At 37.4% G+C, this 21766-nt stretch overlaps 1 protein-coding gene and 1 pseudogene across 3 annotated transcripts in view; both read right to left on the bottom strand.

Moving 5' to 3' along the window:
• Positions 1–21766, bottom strand: part of NRDC (nardilysin convertase) — a 101063-nt gene that overhangs the window by 59702 nt on the left and 19595 nt on the right. For all 3 annotated transcript variants that reach the window (XR_009607483.2, XM_060624264.3, XM_060624265.3), the window contains exon 2: positions 1160–1469. Coding sequence is in view for 2 of the 3 variants with exons in the window: in XM_060624264.3 (XP_060480247.1) it covers positions 1160–1469 (310 nt within the window). In the remaining variant the exon portion in view is untranslated. The remainder of the gene's footprint in view (positions 1–1159; positions 1470–21766) is intronic.
• Positions 10205–13504, bottom strand: LOC132672344 (S-adenosylmethionine decarboxylase proenzyme 1 pseudogene; annotated as a pseudogene).

Here is a 21766-nt window from a genome sequence, read left to right as displayed (position 1 = left end):
GACCACCTTATGGTAGAATACATTTGACATCTATATTTTAGTCTTAATAATATGAACCTTACTTCATTTGTATGTTGACTGTACCATGTTGAATATATTATCAGTATTCAAGAAACTAGCTTTAACAAACATTTGCTGATCAATCCCACTATAATGCCTCCAAAATATTATCCTCTAATATAGGTACTCCCTACTGCAAAATGGAGGCATTCTTTAAAAGATATCTAGAGAGGAAAATTCTCCTTATCAAGCCCTATTGATATATTTACTTATTGTTATTATACTTGACCTATGAACAACATAGGTTTGAACTGCCCAGGTCCACTTAACTTGTATTTTTCAATAGATACAACACTGTAAATGTACTTTCTCTTGTGATTTTCCTCATAACATTATCTCTAGCTCACTTTACTGTAAGAATACAATACATAATACATATACAAAATATGTGTTAATCAACTGTTTGTGTTATCAGTAAGTCTTCCAGGGAAAAGTAAGCTATTAGTAGTTAAGTTTTAGGTGAATCAAAAGTTATACATGGATTTCCAATTGCACAGGAGGTTGGGGACCCCTAAACCCCACATTGTTCAAGAGTCAAAGTTCAACTGCCCATTTTTATTTCAATTCCTCCAACTTACTTGGTGCCTCCCCATAAAAAGAGAAAAAATACATGAAATTACTAAGCGGAAATTATCCATGAGGATGCTTAGAACCATAGGCCCAGGTGAGAATTCTACACTACCCTGTTCTTTTTCCAGTCCCTCCAAGGATAATATACTCTCCTATCCCTCTATTCCAAGCTAAGAATTGCACAGATCCTCAAATATTACCAGTGAAAATCTCTGAGACTTATGATTATGAGATCATTACATTCTGAGTTTTTCTTTATTTTCCATTCATTTCTTTTTTTATATATATGAAATTTATTGTCAAATTGGTTTCCATACTCCATTCATTTCTATAATGAGCTTTTATACTTTCCTAATCAGAGCAAAATGTTTTTTAAATATTATTTTTATACAGAATAAATAGACCTTTACTAAAGATCAAAAGATAAATATACTTCCTTTTTTACATTAAGAAATAAAACATGAATTTAGGACTTATCCCAAAGAATTCCCAAATCAGAAAAAGACATAATAATAGACAAGATTCACACCTGTTTTTCAGTGGTTTTCTTTCTAGCTTCTGCCCTCTCTTCTAATTCTTCTAATTCATTATCCTCAGTATCAAGATCCTCATCATCATGTTCATCCTCATCATCAAACTCATCTTCATCATCAAAACCCTCTTCATCATCATCTTCTATTTCAGCTCCAGAATCTTCATCATCATCGTCATCATCATCGTCTTCTTCTTCTTCCTCTTCGTCTTCTTCTTCATCATCTGTTGCATCTCCTGTTTTACCTTCCATATTACTTAGGTCTGAAATCAAAAGTGCCTGCAAGCCATTCCGTAATTTGATGTACCTAAAAAAAAGAGGAAAAAAAAAATCACAAACATTTTGAGTCAGCTATTCATTACGTCACACAAGTAATCATCTTAGCAGAATTTAAAAAACAAAACAAAACAAAAAAAAAAAACACGGGGCTCAAACTCACAAACCATGAGATCATGACCTGAGCCAAAGCCAACTTAACCTACTGAGCCACTCAGATGCCCCACCATACTTTTATCAGACAAAATGGACTTCAAAACAAAGAAAGTCATTATATAATGATAAAGGTGTCAGTTCATCAAAAGATGTAACAATTGTAAATATGCGTGCTCCCAACACCCAAGCAACAACATATATTAAGTAAATAATAACAAATCTTAAGGGAAAAATAGACAGCAATACAATAATTATAGGGGAATTCAATACCCCACTATCAGTAATAGACAAATCATCCAGAAAGAAAATCAATAAGGAAACATTCGAATTGAACCACACTTAAAAACAAATGTACTCAATAGACATACAGAACATTCTATCCAACAGCAGCATAATACACATTCTTCTCAAGTGCACATAGAACATTCTCCAGGACAGGTCATATGATAGACTACAAGATAAATCTTAGCAAATTTAAGATTGAAATCATACCAACTATTTTCTCTAACTACAAACTCTTTTTTGTTTTGTAGTTTCTCTAACTACAAACTCTTCTGTGGCTTTGTTTTGTAGTTCTCTAACTACAAAGTCTTCTGTGAAGACAGTTTATAGCAATAAATACATGTATTAAGAATTCAGAATGAGGGGCGCCTGGGTGGCTCAGTCCGCTAAGCTTCTGACTTTGGCTCAGGTCATGATCTCACAGTTCGTGAGTTCAATCCCTGCATCAGGCTCTGTGCTGACAGCTCAGAGCCTGGAAACTGCTTTGAGTTCTGTCTCCCGCTCTCTCTGCCCCTCCCCCGCCCTGCTCATTCCCCCCTCTCTCAGAAATAACATTAAAAAAAAATTTTTTTTTAAACAATCAGAAGGATCTCAACCTAATTTTGAACCTCAAGAAACTAGAAAATAAGAAATTAAGCCCAAAGTTAGCAGAAGGAAGGAAATAACAAAGATCACAGCAGAAAAATATGCAATGTCAATAAAATACCTAACCTAGAATAAATGGATACATTTCAGAAACACAACATATCAAGACTGAATCAGGAAGAAATACACAATCTGAACAGACCAATAACAAAGAGATTGAATCAGTAATCAAAAAACTCCCAACACAAAAAACTCTGGCCTGACAGAATCACTGGAGAATTCTACCAAACATTTAAAGAATTAACACCTCAAATCCTCCTCAAATTCTTCTAACATAACAAGGATGAGGGAACACTTCCAAACCAGTTCTATGAACCTACCATTACTCTGATAAAGAAACCTATAGGCCAATATGCCTAATGAATACAGATGCAAAAATTCTCATCAAGATATTAGCAAACTGAGTTCAAGAATACATTAAAAGGATTATACACCATGACTAAGTGGGAGTTACTCCTGGGATGCAAGGGAGGTTCAATACATGCAAATCAGAAATGTAATACATCACATCAATAAAATGAAAAACAAAAATCACATGATCATTTCCATACACACAAAAAAAGCATTGTATATTATTTACATAATACATCCTCTCATGATGAAAACCCTTAATGTACTGGGCATATAAGGAACATATCTCAGAATAATAAAGGCCACATGTGACAAACTCACAGCTAACATTATAGGCTTACCTCTGAAATACAGGTCAATCCCAAACCACCACAATAAAGTAAATATCACAATAAAGTGAGTCAAATGAATTTTTTTTGTTTCCCAGTGCATATAAAAGTTATATTTACATTATACTGTAGCCTATTAAGCAATAACATTATGTCTAGAAAAAAATGTATATGCCTTAATTAAAAATACTTTATTGATAAAAAAAAAGCTAACCATCATCTGATCTTTCAGCAAATCATAATCACTGATCACAGGTCACCATAACAATTATAATAATGAAAACATTTGAAACATTGTGATAATTATCAGAAACATGAAGTGAGCAAACGCTGTTGGAAAAATGGTGCCAAAAGATTTGCTTGACACAGCTTTGCCACAAACCCTGTATTTGCAAAAAATGCAGTATCTGTGAAGTGCAATAAAATGAGGTATGCCTGTATACTCGGTGAAAAACTGAAAGTATTTCCTCTAAGGTCGGAAACAAGGATGTCCACTCTCACCACTCCTATTCAATATAGTACTGAAGCCCTAGATAGAGCAATTAGGAAAGACAAAGATAAAAAAGGCATCCAAATCATAAAATAATAATTAAAAACCACCACTATTTGCTGAACATATGATCTTAGAGAAAATCCGAAAAAAAACAATCCAAAAACTACCAGTAAACTGGCAGGCTACAAATCAACATACAGAAATTAACTACATTCCTTTACAATAATGACGAAGCACCTGAAAATGAAATAAAGAAAACAATCCCATTCACATTAGCATCAAAAACAATAAAATACTTAATAAATTTAAGCAAGGAAGTGAAAGATCTGTACAATGAAAACAATGCTTTGCTGAAAGAAATTTAAAAAGATGCCAATGGAAAGCCATCCCATGATCATGGATCAGAAGAATTAATATTGTTAAAATGACCATACTACCCAAAGCTATTTATATACTCAATGCAATCCCCATCAAAATATCCAAGGCATTCATTCATCACAGAAATAGAAGAAACAATCCTAAAATTTGTGTGGAACCACAAAAGACTTTGAATAGACAAAGCAATCCTGAGAAAAAAGAACAAAGCCAGATGTATCATACTTCTGGATCTCAAACTATACTACAAAAGCCATAGTAATAAAAATAGTATGATACTGGCACAGAAATAGACACATCAACCAGTAAAACAGAATAGAGAGCCCAGAATTAAATCCCTGGATATATGGTCAACAATACTCAACAAAGGAACCAAAAATACCCAATGGGGAAAGGACAGTCTCTTCAGCAAATGACACTATAAAAACTGGAGAAACATACGCAGAGCAGTGAAACTGGACCCTACCTCACACCGCTCACAGAAATTGAAATGGATCAAAGACTTAAATATAAGACCTGATATCATAAAATTCCTAGAAAAAATGTAGGAAAGAAGCTCACCACCATTGGTCTTGGCAATGATTTTTTTCTTTTTCTTTTTTTTTTTTTTTACATCTATTTATTTATCTAAGTAATCTCTACACAACATGGGGCTCAAACTCATGACCCCAAGATCAAGATTTGCACACTCCACTGACTGAGCCAGCCAGGCACGTCCCTGGCAATGATATTTCTATACAATGCCAAATGCACAAACAACAAAAGCAAAAAACAAATGAGACTATATCAAACCCAAAACCTTCTGTACAGACCAAGAAACAACTAACAACATGAAAGACAACCTACAGGAGAAAATTTTTACAAACCATATACTGAATAAGATGTTAATATCCAAAATATATAAAGAACAAAAGTCAACTTAATAATAAAAACAATTCAATTTTAAAAAGGGCAGAAGAACTAGATACTTTTCCAAAGAGAACATCAAAATGGCCAACAAATACATGAAAAGATGCTCAACATCATAGTTATCGGTGAAGTACAAATAAAAACCACAATAAGCTATTATCTCACACCTGTCAGAATAGCTATCATTAAGAAAACAAAAGACAACAAGTTCTAGAGAGAATGTGGTGAAAAGAAAACCCTTAACATTAATGGTAGGTATACAAATTGGTCCAACTACTATGAAAAACAATACGGAGGTTCCTCAAAATATTAAAATTAGATCTACCATGAAATGCAGCAATTCCACTTCTGGGCATATACCCAAAGGAAATGAAAAGAGGAATTCAACAAGATATATGCACTGCCATGTTTATTGCAGCACTATTCATAATAGCCAAGATATGGAAACAACCCAAATGTCCATCAATGATTGAATGAATAAAGTAGATGTGGTATGTACACACAATGGAATATTATTCAGCCATGTGAAAGGACAAAATGGACAGAACTTGAGCACATTATACTAAATGAGATAAGTCAGAGATAAACATATATCACTTATATGTGGTATCTAAAGAGGTTAAACCTGTAAAAAAGAGAATAAAATGGTGGTTGTAAGGGGATGGGGGTTAGGGGTGGGAAGTAAGAGTGATAGTGTTTAAGAGAACAAACTTATAATGAGTAGCAAATAAGCCACAGCAATTTTACACACAGTATAATGAATATAGACAAAAATACTGTACTATAATTACGTAAGGTGACAAACATCACCGTATCAGCAATATTACAATACAAAAATTTATCAAAGTAACATACTATACACTTTAAACTTACACAATGTTACATACCATATTTATTCAACAAAAAAAGAAAAAGTCAGTCTAGCAGAAACTGGGAAGAATAATGTGCAAAGAAAGATGACTTAAGATGAAAGACTGAACATATAGATGTACCTACTTTCATACCAAAAATCACATTTAAATAACCAAAAAAGTTATATTTCATTTTGGTTTTGAGAATAAAATCATGACAGACTCAGAAAATAGAAAAGGACACTGTTAGCAGATCAGAAGTTTTTAGAAATTATTAGAAAACAATAAGTAAATTTAATTAGACTAATGGAGAAAATAGAAAGGAGAACTGCAGGCCTACCTAAATACACGTGATAAAACATTACTTCTTCCCAAGAAGCCCTGGAGGAAGCCTAAACTCCACACCAAAAAATGAAAGTAGGGAGAGACTCAGGGCAAGACGCTCAATTATTAACTGAAATGGAAATAACCCAAATGTCTAGTGACAGCAGAATGGAGAAACTGTGGTATGTTCACAGAATGTATTTCTTTTTCACATAATATTATAATACAGAAAAATACAGGGGCGCCTGCGTGGCTCAGTCAGTTAAGCGCCCGACTTCGGCTCAGGTCATGATCTCAGGGTTTGTGGATTCGAGCCCTGCGTCAGGCTCTGTGCTATCAGCTCGGAGCCTGGAGCCTGCTTCGGATTCTGTATCTCCCTCTCTCTCTGCCCCTCCCCTGCTCATACTCTATCTCTCTCTCTCAAAAATAAATAATAAAGATTTAAAAAAAATTTTTAAATACAGGAAAATACATAATCCAACAAAAAGCTACAAATGTAGTAAATCTTAAAAATATAATAAGTGTAGGGGCATCTGGGTGGCTCAATCGGTTAAGTGTCCAACTCTTAGTTTTGGCTCAGGTCATGGAATTCTCTCTCTCTCCCTCTCTCTTACCCCTCCCTCCAAGCTCTGTCTCTCTCTCTCTCTCTCCAAATAAATAAGTAAACTTAAAAAAAAAAAAAAATAGGGGCACCTGGGTGGCTTAGTCAGTTAAGTGTCCAACTTTGGCTCAGATCATGATCTCATGGTTGGTGGGTTCGAGCCCCACATGGGGCTCTGTGCTGACAGCTCAGAGCATGGAGTCTGCTTCAGATTCTGTGTCTCCCTCTCTCTCTGCCCCTCCCTGTTCATGCTCTCTCTCTTAAAAATAAATATTTTTAAATTAAAAATATGAGTATAAAAAGCATATCACAAAGGATTATATACCATATGAATATCATTTATATAAAACCAAAAAAAAAAAAAAAAGGAAAAGTAAAGACTATATTTGGCTATACACATGCATGTGATAAAACTTCTTTTTAAACAAAGGAATGATAAATACAAAATTCAGAATAGTTATGGGGGCAAACAACATGGGAGGGTAGAGGAAGGGGCATGTGGCAGAACACTAGAGTAGATCCTAGTTTTGTTTTTTATTTAAAAAAATTTTTTGACCTTTATTTATTTTGACCTTTATTTATTTTTGAGAGACAGAGAGACAGAGAATGAACTGGGGAGGGGCAGAGAGAGAGGGAGACACAGACTCTGATGCAGGTTTCAGGCTCTGAGCTATCAGCACAGAGACTGACACAGGGCTCGAACTCACAGACTGCAAGATCATGACCTGAGCTGAAGTCGGACACTTAGGCTGAGCCACTCAGGTGCCCCTGAAGTTTTTTTTTGTTTTTTTTTTAATGTTTTATTTATTTTTGACTGAGAGAGAGAGACAGAGCATGAGCGGGGGAAGGGCAGAGAGAGGGAGACACAGAATGTGAAGCAGGCTCCAGGCTCTGAGCTGTCAGCACAGAGCGTGACATGGGGCTCAAACTCACGGACCGCGAGATCATGACCTTAGCCGAAGCCCGACGCTCAACCGACTGAGCCACCCAGGCGCCCCATGAAATAGTTTTAAGTTGAGTAATAGGTTATCCATTTTGGGGTTTATTATGCACCATAAAAGCTGTGTGTTCTCATTTGTATATATAAAATATTAGTCTTGGGGCGCCTGGGTGGCTCAGTCGGTTAAGCGTCCCACTTCGGCTCAAGTCGTGATCTAGCTGTCCGTGAGTTCGAGCCCCGCGTCGGGCTCTGTGCTGACAGCTCAGAGCCTGGAGCCTGTTTCAGATTCTGTGTCTCCCTCTCTCTGACCCTCCCCCATTCATGCTCTGTCTCTCTCTGTCTCAAAAATAAATAAACGTTAAAAAAATAAATAAAAATAAAATATTAGTCTTATAGATTTCTTAAGTAACAATCAAAGGAACTTCATTAATAATAGGCCAGTCAGGTCATGCTCCTCTGTGCCAAATAATCAACTCAACAGCAGTAGGATATGTTAAAATCAAAGAGCTATTTTCTAAGAATGTGAACAATCTGTCAAGAAATGCATCCTAGGATAAATCTTAAGACACAGAATCTTCAAAAGGCAAACATCAAGGCATGTAAAAAAAAAAAAAAAAAAAAATCGGGTGGGGGGGAACACCCCAAACAGCCTTTGTAAAATGTGTTTTTTTTACTAGCTTCAAATTTTCAAAACCAGAAAAAGAAAAGGGTGGGCGTGGGTGGAGGCATTCTACTTTCAAAGTAATCCTAAGCATTCCACTTGCAAAACAGATCATAGGGAGCCTGGGTGGCTCAGTGGGTTAAGCATCTGACTCTTTGATTTCAGCTCAGGTCAAGATCTCACAGTGTGAGATTGAGCCCCACATCAGGCTCCACACTAACAGCATGGAGCTTGCTTGAGATACCCTCACCCCCTCTCTGTCCCTCCCCCTGCCATGCATGCTCTCTATCTCTCTCTCAAAATAAACTTAAAAATCTATCCTCAGCAGTCTGAAAAAGCAGATCAGGTGTGTTATGGGCTAAATTATGTTCTCCCAAAGTCATATGTTGAAGTCCTAACCTCTAGTACCTCAGACTGTGACTATATTTAGAAATAGAACCTTTAAAGAGATATGACTAAGTTAAAATGAGGCCATTGAGGTGAACCCTAATCCAATCTGACTGGTATACTTATAAGACAAAGACATTTGGACACAAAGACACCAGATGTATCTACACAGAAAAAAGATCACATGAGGACAGAGCAAGAAGGCAGCCACCTGTAAGTCATAGAAGCCTCAGAAGAAACCTAACTATTGACACTCAAATCTTGGGACTTCTAGCCTCCAAAGTTGTAAGAAAGTAAATTTCTGTTGTTTAAGGCACCCAGTCTGTGGTATTTTGTCAAAACAATCCTAACAACTAATACAAGGCACTTCACTTTTCAAAAATCATCAATGGCTTCCTGTCATACTTGGAATAAAATCCAAAATCGTTACCAGAGCCTAGAAAGCTCCACATAATCTGTCCACCCACTACCTCTCCAACCTGCTTTCCCTCCACTCTTCCCTCATCCTCTTTGCTCTAACCAAATGACTCTTGTTTCAAGAACATTCCCAACAGGCTTCACACTGGGGCCTTTGGGCTTGCTACTCCCAGTCCTAAAGCGCTATCCCAAGGACAGTATTTGCATGACTGTTCCATCTAGTTCAAGTCTTTGCTGAAATTTACCCTTTTCAGAAACTTTCTCTGACCACACTATCTAAAATAGCACCCCAATCTCTATGCTCTTTTATCCTTTTACTTTTTTCTCAACATTTGGCTCTCTCCTTCCTTCCTTCCTTCTAACTTTTCCTCCCTCCCTTCCTTCTTCCTTCCCTTCCTTCCCTTCTTTCTATTGTCTACACCTTTAGAATGTTAGTTCTGAGAGCAGAGCTCTTCTTTTTCTTCACAGCCATATCCCCAGCACCACAGACATTGTCTGGCACTTAGTAAACGTTTTAAGAGACATTGTTTGGCACTTACGAACCATTTAAAGATTTGTTGAATGAACAGAAGAAGGTTAATGCCTGATACATGGCAGGTATTTAATATCTGCTAAATGAAACAAAATATCAGATAAAATCTAACACCTACTTTTATAGAAACAAATAAAAATATGTGTACAGGAGCACCTGGGTGGCTCAGCTGGTTAAGCCTCGGACTCTTGATTTCAGCTCATGTCAGGATCTCACAATTCATGGGATCGAGCCCCATGTCAGGCTCTGCACTGAGTGTGCAGCCTACTTGGTCTCTCTCACCCTCTCTCCCCTTTCCTCTTACTCTCTCAAAATAAACATTAAAAAGAAAAGTATGTGTACACCTGTACACATTAAATATATATAAAGGTATAAACCAAATGTAACACATATATGTACAGAGAGGAATAAAAGTAGAGCAGGATACAAAGAATTTCCATGCTTTAAAAATTTGTCTATAGTCTATCACTTCTGTACTTTTTCAATCTTTTGTAATAAAAGTATGTTCAATTATTATTTATATAATAAAAATTTAGTAAAAATCCAAAACCCACTACTCAACAAATTAAGAACACACATATACACACACAAAGCCCTTAGCTTTATAGAGGGTTATCTTTCATAAATCAACACCAAGTCCATTTAAAGAGCCATGGGGAAAAAATGCTCTTTATCAACACTTTTTTTTTTTTTTTTTTTTAACAGTGTATTGCTTTATTGAGAGGGGGTCAGGAGGCAAGACACCATGGCAAGGAATGAAATCAATTTTTAAAAAAGTACAGGTACAAGAAGCAATAATGTTAAAATAGTAATACACAAAATGGATAACTGCAATCATTTCTTAAAGAGGACTCGGCTCATGGAAGATAAATTTTAAACGCTGTTGCAAAAAACATCTGTATGAAGTAGAAATTGGTTTCAGTAATATTAGTAGAGAATATGTTCTGGAAAGTGGAGGTAAATGGATGTAAAATCCTGGCAGCAATTTAATAGAACAGTCCCAGATGATTAGGCTGAGGCCAACACCTAATGAGGACAAAAGCCTTGTCTGTGGGGAATTTTGGATGATACATGGAGAAATATTACATTGTGAATAAGCCAAATTGTTTTCACAAGTGTTGTAAAGTTTCATATAGTAGAAAGTTTTTTCTACATGCACTTCAATTTCACAGCAAGAGTGGCATAGGATACCTAAACACAGAAGAGAGCATTCATGCAAGATATCTAACTCCTTCATATAATAATGCATATAATTCAAAATGATTACATTATCATTACATCTAGGGCTTTCTGCAGCTACAAGGTGGTGGTTATGGAAAGCATGGCTCCCGGTATCAATATCTAAAAAGCAGCCACCACCTCCTTCTATGTGTGTTCTCTTTTTGCATTTGTTCTTATCAACTCTGCTGTTGTTGATGCTTCTTAGCAAAACTGGTAAAAACAAAATTGTAATCATTGAACATAACGCTCTGGCAAGCAAAACATTTAAAACCTTCAATCTTCTGGGGTGAAGAAAGCACTGTGCGACATTTAGAACTCTGATTTACAAACAGGGTGGTCACAAATTTTCCTGGCTTGAAGACTTCCACAACTTTCCTGACCAGGTCATCATAGGAGGTCTGACTTAAGTTTGTTTCAAAGCTAACATAAGAAAATTCTGATTCTGGAGTGATGTGAATAGTCCAGTAAGTTCTATCCGATTTCATTCCATTTATCGAATACCCACAAGGATTGAACAGTGTGGCATCAATGACAGAACCTGGTATCACGTCACGAATTCCACTCTCACAAGTGACATCCTTTGCAGTAATACCATCTTTCATGTAGAACTGGTCCATAACTGCTGGGTCACTCACTCATCAGAATTTCCAGGGTCTGATCTGCCTGACTGATTACCTGAGTCTCTGGAAAATCCAAAGTTTACAAGTACCAACAGTCAGAATTCACACGTCCCATACAATATGCTGCTCCATTTGGGAAAACTGCATTAAGAAATTCTATTTCTTCCTGGAAATTCCAGTGTGGGTACCCTTGATGAGAAGACTTTGTGAAATTCTTACGAGAATAAAAGCTTTGAATTGAGTCAAATCCACTGTAATCCCTAGCAAGTTTCAACAGAGGAACCAACATTTTCAGCAAGAGGGTGGTACCACAGGTCTTCAAAATGAAACGTCTCTTAGAGACAAACGTGCTACTCTCACTGAGTACATAAGCTTCCTGCTTGTCAGTTTTTGTCACACTTATGACTGAACATTGCACATCCTTCAAAAAGTATGTCCCACTCGGATCTTGGGATAGTGCGAAGATCCCCAGATATTTGGTTTAAGTCAGGTTGCTGCCTGGAGAACCAAACCTCCAGCAGCTTCTCAGTCCCTTCGAAAAACTGTGCAGCTTCTATCACCGTGAGACTAGCAAACAACCAACAACCACAGAAAATCAACTAAATTAAATCTCTTCTCCCACCGCTGCTGCCATCGCTGCAGATTGTTCCAGTTGTGCTACTAAAGTTCAGGTTCCTTTTTTTTTTTTTTTTTTGCTATAATTTTATATTAAATTTTTTTTAAAAAAGGATTAATAAAATTTTCCTGGCTTTTTTTTTTCATGAGTGAAAGTTGAACGAACATGAGCCTGTTGGAAATAGAGGCAGATACAGTTCAGTCTCCTGCAGTCCGCTGTTTCCCCATTAAAGAGAGTAGAGTGAGCACTAGCTATGTCGTCGGCCATACTGTGGAAGCTCATCACTTCTATTCAACATTGTATTGGAAGTTCTAGTCAATGAAAAAGATCCATGATATAAATAAATAAATAGGAACTATGAGCCAAAAATACTGAAAGCCAAAAGAATTCATTGCAAAATATATGATTACCTAGAGAATGCAAGAATTTAGAAAAACAAAACAAGGAGCTGGTGGCTCAGTTGCTTAAGCATCCAACTACTGATTCATCTCAGGTCATGATCCCACGGTCCTGAGACTGACCCCTGCATCAGGCTCCACTGTGGGCATGGAGCCTGCTTAAGATTTTCTCTCTCCCTCTCCCTCTGCCTCTCTCTCTCCCTCTCTTAAAAGAAAAGAAAAGAAAAAACAGAAGAAAAACAAAAATATTAGTATGAAACAGAGTTCCACAAAGTATTCAAATCAAGAACCACAAGCAAAAAATCATGAACTTTCCTATATATCAAACAAAACCAATTAAAATGAGATTTAAATGTAAGACCCCATTCACAAAAACAACAGAAACTATAAATACCTAAATATACACTTAATAACAATAGCTAACATATTGTGTTAACTTACAGGTCTTAACCATTTAATCCTCACAATAACCCTAATGAGTTATTATTCTTCCCATTTTATGGATGAGAAAACTGAAGTATAAAAAGGGGTTTTTATTTGCCCAAGCTTAGCACACAATGAACCCAAATAGCATGGCACTAGAACTCATTCTTTTCACTACTACTCAACACAATCAACATGCAGAAAAGTAGAAAACTGCAGAAGAAAATAAAAGACGTGACTAATCATACCATGCTGGTGAATGAAAACACCTGATATTGTAAAGATATAAATTCCTTCCCACATGAAATCTGTAAATTCAAGGCAATTCCAATAAGAAAAAATCTCAAGAAGATTTTTTTGTGCAACATAACATACACACTGATTCTAAAATTCATGAGGACAAGAGTCACAAAAAAGGCAAGAACATTTTGAAAAGGGAAAACAATGAGAGGGAAGAGCCTTACCAATTATAAAAATATAAACTTTTAAATGAATTGAAATCAAACAGTATACTGGTACAGGAACACTTACAGATCAATGAAACGATATTCTAGAAACAGCAGTCTTTATAATACTGCTGCAATACCATTTATTATGATTCATAAATGATGCTGAAACAACAGGCAATATCTACTTCCTTACATTCAACACATATAAATTTCAGAGAGATTATAGAACTAAAAGGAAAAAATGTTCTAAAAGTATTTCTTTTTTTTTTAATGTTTATATTTGAGAGCACACATGCACGCACGGGAGGGGCAGAGAGAGAGAGGGAGACAGTGAATCCAAAGCAGGCTCTGCTCTGTCAGCAGAAAGCCAGATGCAAGGCTCAAAATCACAAATCATGAGATCATAACCTCAGCCAAAGTCAGATGCTAAACCGACTGAGCCACCCAGGCACCCCTACAAGTATTGTTTTAATGTTTATTTATTCATTTTGAGAGAGAGAGAGAGACAGAGAAAGAGAGAGAGAGAGAGAGAGAGAGAGAGAGAGAGAGGAAGAGAGGGAGAGGTACAGGGAGAGGGAGACAGAGAATCCCAAGCAGGCTCTGCACTGTCAGCGCAGAGCCCGACACAGGGCTCAATCTCACACCCTGAGATCATGATCTGAGCCAAAGTCAGACACTTAACCCACTGAGGCACCCAGGTGCCCCTAATTTAAAACTTTTTTAAAACAAAGCATCATAAACAAAACAAAGAGCAAACTGCATACAGGTATACCTCAGAGATATTACAGGTTCAGTTCCAGATGCCATAATAAAGCAAATATCACAGTAAAGTGAGTCAAGTAAATTTTGTTTCCCTGTGCATGTAAGTTATGTTTACACTATGCTGTCATCTATTAAGTGTGCAATAGCATTGTCTAAAAATATGTACATACTTTAATTTAAAAAGACTTTTAGGGCTAAAAAATCATCATCACCCAAGCTTTCAGTGAGTCGTAATCTTTTTGCTGGTGGAAGGTCTTGCTTCGATGTTCATGGCTGCTAACTGATCGTGGTGGTGGCTGTTAAAGCAAAGGTTGGCTGTGGCAAGTTCTTAAAATAAGACAATAAAGTTGACTGCATCAACTGACTCTTCCTTTCACAAAGGATTTCTCTGTAGCATGCAATGTTTGACAACATTATATCCACAGAACTTTTTTAATTTCAATGTTTATTTTTATTTTTGAGAGAGAGAGACAAAGTAGGAATGGGGAAGGGGCAGAGAGAGAGGGAAACACAGAATCTGAAGCAGGCTCCAGGCTCTGAGCTGTCAGCACAGAGCCCAATGCAGGGCTCGAACCCATGAATCTCAAGATCATGACCTCAGCCAAGGTTGGATGCTTAACTGACTGAGTCACCCAGAGGCCCTACCCCAGAACTTCTTTAAATTAATCTTCTCAAACTCAACTGCTGCTTTATCAACAAGTTTATATAGTAATCTAAATACTTTGTTGTCCTTTCAACAATCTTCATAGCATCTTTACCAGGAGTAGATTCCATCTCAAGAAATCACTTTCTTTGTTCACCCATAAGAAGCAACTCCTCATCCATTCAAGTTTTATCATGAGGTTGCAGCAATTCAGTCCCCACTTCTAATTCTCTTGCTCTTTCCACAACATCTGCAGTTAGTTCTCCACAGAAGTCTTGAACCTCTCAAAGTCATCCATGAGGGTTGGAATCAGCTTCTTCCAAACTCCTATTCATGTACTTTCAGGTATTCTGACCTCTTCCCATGAATCACAAATGTTCTCAACGGCATCTAGATCATGAATCCTTTCCAGCAGGTTTTCGATTTACTTTTTGCCTGGATCCAAGAAAGGAATCAGTATCTATGGCAGATATAGCCTTACAACATGTATTTGTTAAATAATAAGAGAAGCCAAAATTACTACTTGATCCATGAACTGCAGAATGGATGTTGTGTTATCATGCATGAAAACAACATTCATCTCATTGTACATCTCCATCATAGCTCTTGGTGACCAAGTGCATTGTCAATGAGCAGTAATATTTTTATTTTTTTAATGTTTATTTATTTTTGAGAAAGAGAGAATGCAAGTGCACACAAGCAGGGGAGGGCCAGAGACAGAGAGAGACAGAGAATCCCAAGCAGGATCCGCGATGTCAGTGCAAAGCCCAACAGGGAACTCTAACTCACGAACCGAGAGATTCATGACCTGGGCCAAAGTCGTACACTCACCCAACTGAGCCACCCAGGCACCCCAGTAATATTTTTTAAAAATAATAATAAAATAAAATGAGCAGAAATCTTTTTTTTTTTTGAAAGGAATCTTTTTTTTTTTTTTTTCTCTGAGCAGGTCTCAACAGTAAGCTTAAATATTCAGTAAGCCATGTTGTAAACAGATGTGCCATCATCCGGGCTTTGTTGTTCCATTTATAGAACACAGGCAGAGTAGATTAAGCATAATTCTTAAAGGCCCTAGGATTTTGAGAATGGTAACTGAGAACTGGCTTCAATTTAGAACCACCAGCTGCATTAGCTCCTAACATGAGAGTCAGCCTGTCCTTTGACGCTTTGAAGCCAGGCACTGACTACTCCTCTCTAGCTATTAAAGTCCTAGATGGCATCATCTTCAGCTACACTGAAAATCTATTTAGTGTCGCCACCTTCATTAATTATTTTAGTCAGATCTTCTGGATAACTTGCTGCAGCTTCTATATCTTGCTGCTTCACCTTGCACTTTTATCTTATGGAAACAGCTTCTTTCTTTAAACTTCATAAATTAACCTCTGCTAGCTTCAAAATTTTCTTTTGCAGCTTCCTCACCTCTCTCGACCTTTATAAAATTGAAGAGAATCAAGGCCTTGTTTTGGATTAGGCTTTGATTTAAGGAAATAATCTATCCAAACCATTCAAACTTTCTCCCTTATCAGGTTGTTCTGCTTTCTTGTCATTCTTATCATTACTGTATTCACTGAAGTAGTACTTTTTTTTTTTTTTTTAAAGTTTCTTTCTTTTTGAGACCGAGAGAGACACAGCATGAACGGGGGAGGGGCAGAGAGAGGGAGACACAGAATCCGAAACAGGCTCCAGGCTCAGAGCTGTCAGCACAGAGCCCGACGTGGGGCTCGAACTCACGGACCGCAAGATCATGACTTGAGCCAAGATCGAGAGTCGGACGCTTAACCGACTGAGCCACCCAGGCGCCCCTGAAGTAGTACTTTTGATTGCATTCACAATTTGGCTAACTGGATCAAGAGATCTGGCATTCAGTCTATCTCAGTTTTTAAATTTTTTTTGTTTATTTTTTAAAGAGAGAGAGAGAGACAGGGAGCAGGGGAAGGGCAGAGAGAAAGGGAGACACAGAATCTGAAGCAGGCTCCAGGCTCTGAACTGTCAGCACAGAGCCCAACACGGGGCTCAAACTCCCGGACCGTAAGATCATGACCTGGGCCAAAGTCAGCCACTTAACTGAGCCACCCAGGCACCCCACAGTCTCAGTTTTTGACATGACTTCCTCACTAAGCTTAACCACTTCTAGCATTTGACTTAAATAAAGTAAGAGACACAAGTCTCTTCCTTTCACTTGTACACTTAACTGTAGAGTTATGAATTGGCCTAATGTCGATATTGTTACATCTCAGGGAACAGGGAAGCCCAAGGAAGAGAGAGGCAGGTGAATGACGAGTCAGTGGACCAGTCAGAACACACACAACATTTATTGACTAAGCTTGCTATCTTATATGGCCACACTTTGTGGCATCCCAAAACAATTACAATAGTAATATCAAAGATAACTGATCACAGATCACCATAATGTAGTAATAATAAAATAATAAAAATAATAATGATGATGAAAATTACCGAAATGGGGCACAGAGACACAAAGTTAGCAAATGCTGCTAGAAAATGGTGCTGATAGACTTGATTGACAAAGGGTTGCCACAAACCTTCAATTTATGGGGGGGGGGGGGGGGGAATGCAGTATCTGTAAGATGCAATAAAGCAAAGCACAGTAAAATGAGGTATGCCTGTGCTGAGAGAAAATATCAACGATATATAAAAGTTCCTTCACATCAATGAGCAAAGAAACAAAACTAAGGAAAACAGGCTTTACTATTTATTTATTTATTTATTTATTTACAGATCAAGCATGAGCAGGGGAGGGGCAGAGAAAGGAAGAGAGAGAATCCCAAGCAGGCTCTGTGCTGTTAGCATGGAGCCTGATGCAGGGCTCAAACTCACGAACCGTGAGATCATGATCTGAGCTGAAATCAAGAGTTGGATGCTTAACCGACTGAGCCACCCAGGTGCCCCAAGGAAAACAAGTTTTACAAAGATATAAAAACATTTCAAGAAGAACCACAAGACATCCAATAAATGAAATGATGATGAAACTCACCAGAAATCAAAGATAACCAAATTAAAACAATAATATATTTTTCATCTAGCAAACTAGCTAAAAAAATAAAAATTACTGCTATCTAATAGCAGTAATGACAAGGGAGAGAGTATTCTCACCTAGTTTGGGGGTTCTGCTTACATAAATGGGTTAGAAAAAAGTGCCCAAGGTTAGGTAGCAAGATATTGTAATGGGATCACAAGTGAAATTACTTTCCATCTGACACCAATATACTATTATACTTTAATCACAAACTTCACTTGCCCCCAGACCCTTTGCTTCTTACATATACAAGTTAATGATTACTGATTGTTTTCTCCACATTTACATGTGTAAATCTTGTTTTCTTCACGTTCACCACATGGGTAATAATCTTGTGAGCTCAAAAAATACAGAGATGAAACCCCTGTTCACCACTCTTGTCTCCTCCCAAACATTAGCCTCTCTCATATTCAATTCTGCGTCCGCTCTCTTGATGGACAAGAGAGAACTCCAGACTTATAGTGTGCAACACTGTTTATAAATCTCAACTGGTATAGTGTTTGTATAGGGAAATATGGCTATACCCATTAAAATGTAAACTCTGCATACTTTTAACCTCATAATTTCATTTCTAGGCATCTTATGGAAATATTCATATACACCATAAAGATATGTCTACAGTGTTCACTAAAGCAACATTTGATAGGGAAAAACTAGAAATTACCCAAATGTCCACAAATAGATGAATGTGCAAATAAATTATTCTACAGCCATAACATAGCATACTACTTAGACTTCAAGACCTCATTTTCTCATATAGAGAGAAAATAGTGAGGCAAGTTCCAGCCCAAATTGCTATTTTTAGGCCTAGATAGTGCTCAATCATTTTAGTCAAAAAGAATACTTGGAGGGCTAACAGTGTAATTACATAAACTTGTCATTACTTCCCCCCAAACGATTTAGTCTCAAATATTTGTATGTATATAAGATGTCACCTATCTCTAAGAAAACTTCTCTTCCTCCAACTTATTCAATTTGTCTTCCTTTATTTGGTTTCATTCTCCCATTGCTCCTGTACTGATAGTGAAGACTGAAGTAGATGGTATTATTCTCTCCATCATAAAGTATCCACCCACTCACTTTTATTTGTTCCATTAACAAGCTAACCTTTTGTTAAGAAGCCCACTTTCAGTCACTAAAATTACCAGTTACGAGCTCACATATTTAAATCCAAAAATACTTGAGACCACATGGTGAGGGTAGGGAGAGTGGGGACAAGTTACATAGTTACAAAGTAAGCCCTCCCAAATACCCTCTTTTTTTAAATTTTTTTAAGTTTATTTATTTTGAGAGACAAAGAGAATGAAAGGGGGAGAGGCAGAGAGAGAAAGGGAGAGAAAGAATCTCAAGCAGGCTCTGCACTGCAGGCTAAAACTCATGAACCGTGAGACCATGACCTGCCTGAAACCAAGAGTCAGAGACTTAACAAATTGAGCCACCAGGCGCCCCACAATATCCACTTTTAACCTAAAGAGATTTAGCACTGTTTAGACCTAGAATTAACAATTTAAGGCTAGAGCCTTTATCATTAATTACAGCACATTTGGAATTTTAGACATCTTTGCAGTTTAAAACTGCAGGCCTGGTTCAAGAAATCAATAAAAGCATTAAAAAAGCTTTAAAAAATCAAACCCCTGTTTACCCTTGCCTATAATTCTAGGCCAGCTGCAACTCTTGAGTCAAAACAGCCCATATACTAAAACTGATATGACCAGCCTGAATCAACTAAAGTGTTCTTATCCAAGCAGCATTAGTTTAAAGCTAAACATACAACTGTTTTTTAAAAAAGCTGTGGGGGGTGGGGGGCGCAGGGAGAAGACCTGCATGGTACAACATAGTTCTTGCAAATAACCACGCTCAAAAAATTCACATGCCTCTTTACTTGTTAAAACATAATACCAAGCCACTGTATTTAGGACCCACCAGAGGTACATTTTGCTCCCCAAATGGCAGTCCTTCCCCATTTCTCAAGGTTCCTCAGCTATGGAACAGGTGTTAGGTTATTAGGTGTGACTGATTATTTTAATAATGGCCCCAATTACTGACATACATATCTTCCCACAAGGGTCAGAGGCTATTTCTCCCAACCCCTTAAATCTAGGCTAGTTTTGTAAATTTTGTCCTATATATTGTGATGAAATTGATGTGTAAGTCCTGGAGCCTAGGCCTCAAGATGTCTTGCAGCTTCTGCCTTTACTCTCTTGGGAATCAGTTGCCATGTAAAGTAATACAAGCCAGACTGAATAAGCAGAGATTTTGTGCAGACAGAAGGCCCACTTTCTCACTGTCCTCACCAAGGTCCCAAACATGTGACTGAAGTCACCTTAGATACTCTAGCTCCAGTCAACCCACCGAATGAATGCAGCACACAAGAGTGACCCTAGGCACAAAAGAGTGTCCAGCTATCCCACAGAATTTTAAGAAATAATAAATCATTGTTGCTTTGAGCCACTTCAATTGTGAGGTAGACTGTTACACAACAATACCAATATACTGGGAGAACTCAAATGGTTGAGCAACACCACTTCTGGATATAAAGCAGGGACTCAAACAGGATTTGTAAATCAATGTTCATAGCAGCATTATTCACAACAGCTAAAAGGTGCAAACAACCCAATGTCTATCATTGGATGAATGGATAAACAAAATGTGGTATATGCACACAACAGAGTATTTTTCAGCTTTAAAAAAGTAAGAAATTCTGGAGCACCTGGGTGGCTCAGTTGGTTAAACGTCCCACTTCAGCTCAGGTTATGATCTCAGGTTTGTGGGTTCAAGCCCCGTGCTGGACTCTGTGCTGACAGCTCAGAGCCTAGAACCTGCTTCAGATTCGGTGTCTCCCTTTTTCTCTGCCCCTCCCCCACTCACATTCTCTGTCTCTCAAAAATGAACAAATGTTAAAAAAAAATAATACTACAAAAAAGGAAAGAAATTCTGACACATGCTACACGATGGATGAATTCTGAAGATACACTAAGTGATATAAGCCAGATAGAAAAGGACAAATATTGTGTAATTTCACTTATACGACATACCTACAGAAGCCAAATTCACTGCAAGAAAGTAGAATGGTAGTTGCCAGGGCTTGGGAGGGGGGCGGAAATGGAGAGTTATTGTTTAATGAGTTCAGAGTTTCAGCTTGACAAGATGAAAAGATATGGAGATGGATGGTGGTGATGGCTGTACAATATAAACATACTTAATGCTACTGAACCATACACTTAAAAATGGCTAAAATGGTAAATTTTGTTATGTATAGTTTACCACATTTTTAAAAAGCACAAATCTTCCCCAACTTGATTTCATAATCAAACAAGAGAAAGTTACAGGAATAGATAAATGGAAAGGAAAATATCAGCTTTATCTTTGATAAAAAGGTAGGATGAAGAACATGGCTTAAGAGTGGCTCAGAAATGGCTTGCAAACACTATGAATTAAAGTTATCAACCAAAATAGAACTATTTCCCCCCAAAGCAGAACTTGTCCTGCACTCAGTTTACTGTACTAGAAAAGAATATGCCAAAGTACTTGCTGGCTACAGGCTGGAAAGAAGTGAGAGATGAACAGGTTAAATTGGCACATGCCCCAGGTAATTCTACTGCACTCATTAATCAGATAAATCACTCCTCCAGTGAAGAGAAGAGGTAAAGAAAGAAGCTACGAGTTTTTTTGTGCCTTGAGGGACGGGAAGAAAGGCTCCACTGCAGAATCCTTGGCTGCAAACCCCTCACCTGTGTCCCCAGCCCATCTTGGCTCTTGCATTTTCCCACAGCAAAGTCCCTCCACACTTAACCAGTGTTATAGTAGTATATAATAGTTTCAAAAGAAAACAGAGGAGAAGAACTAGAAAAAAAATTTTTTGAGAAAATTTCCTGGCTGGAGTTCCTGGGTGGCTCAGTCAGTTAA

The sequence above is a fragment of the Panthera onca genome, chromosome C1 (assembly GCF_046562875.1).
Source record: "Panthera onca isolate mPanOnc1 chromosome C1, mPanOnc1 haplotype 2, whole genome shotgun sequence".
Taxonomy (NCBI): Eukaryota; Metazoa; Chordata; class Mammalia; order Carnivora; family Felidae; genus Panthera; species Panthera onca.
The sequence above is the reverse complement of the archived record's forward strand: the minus strand, read 5'-3'. Positions and strand labels throughout refer to the sequence as shown.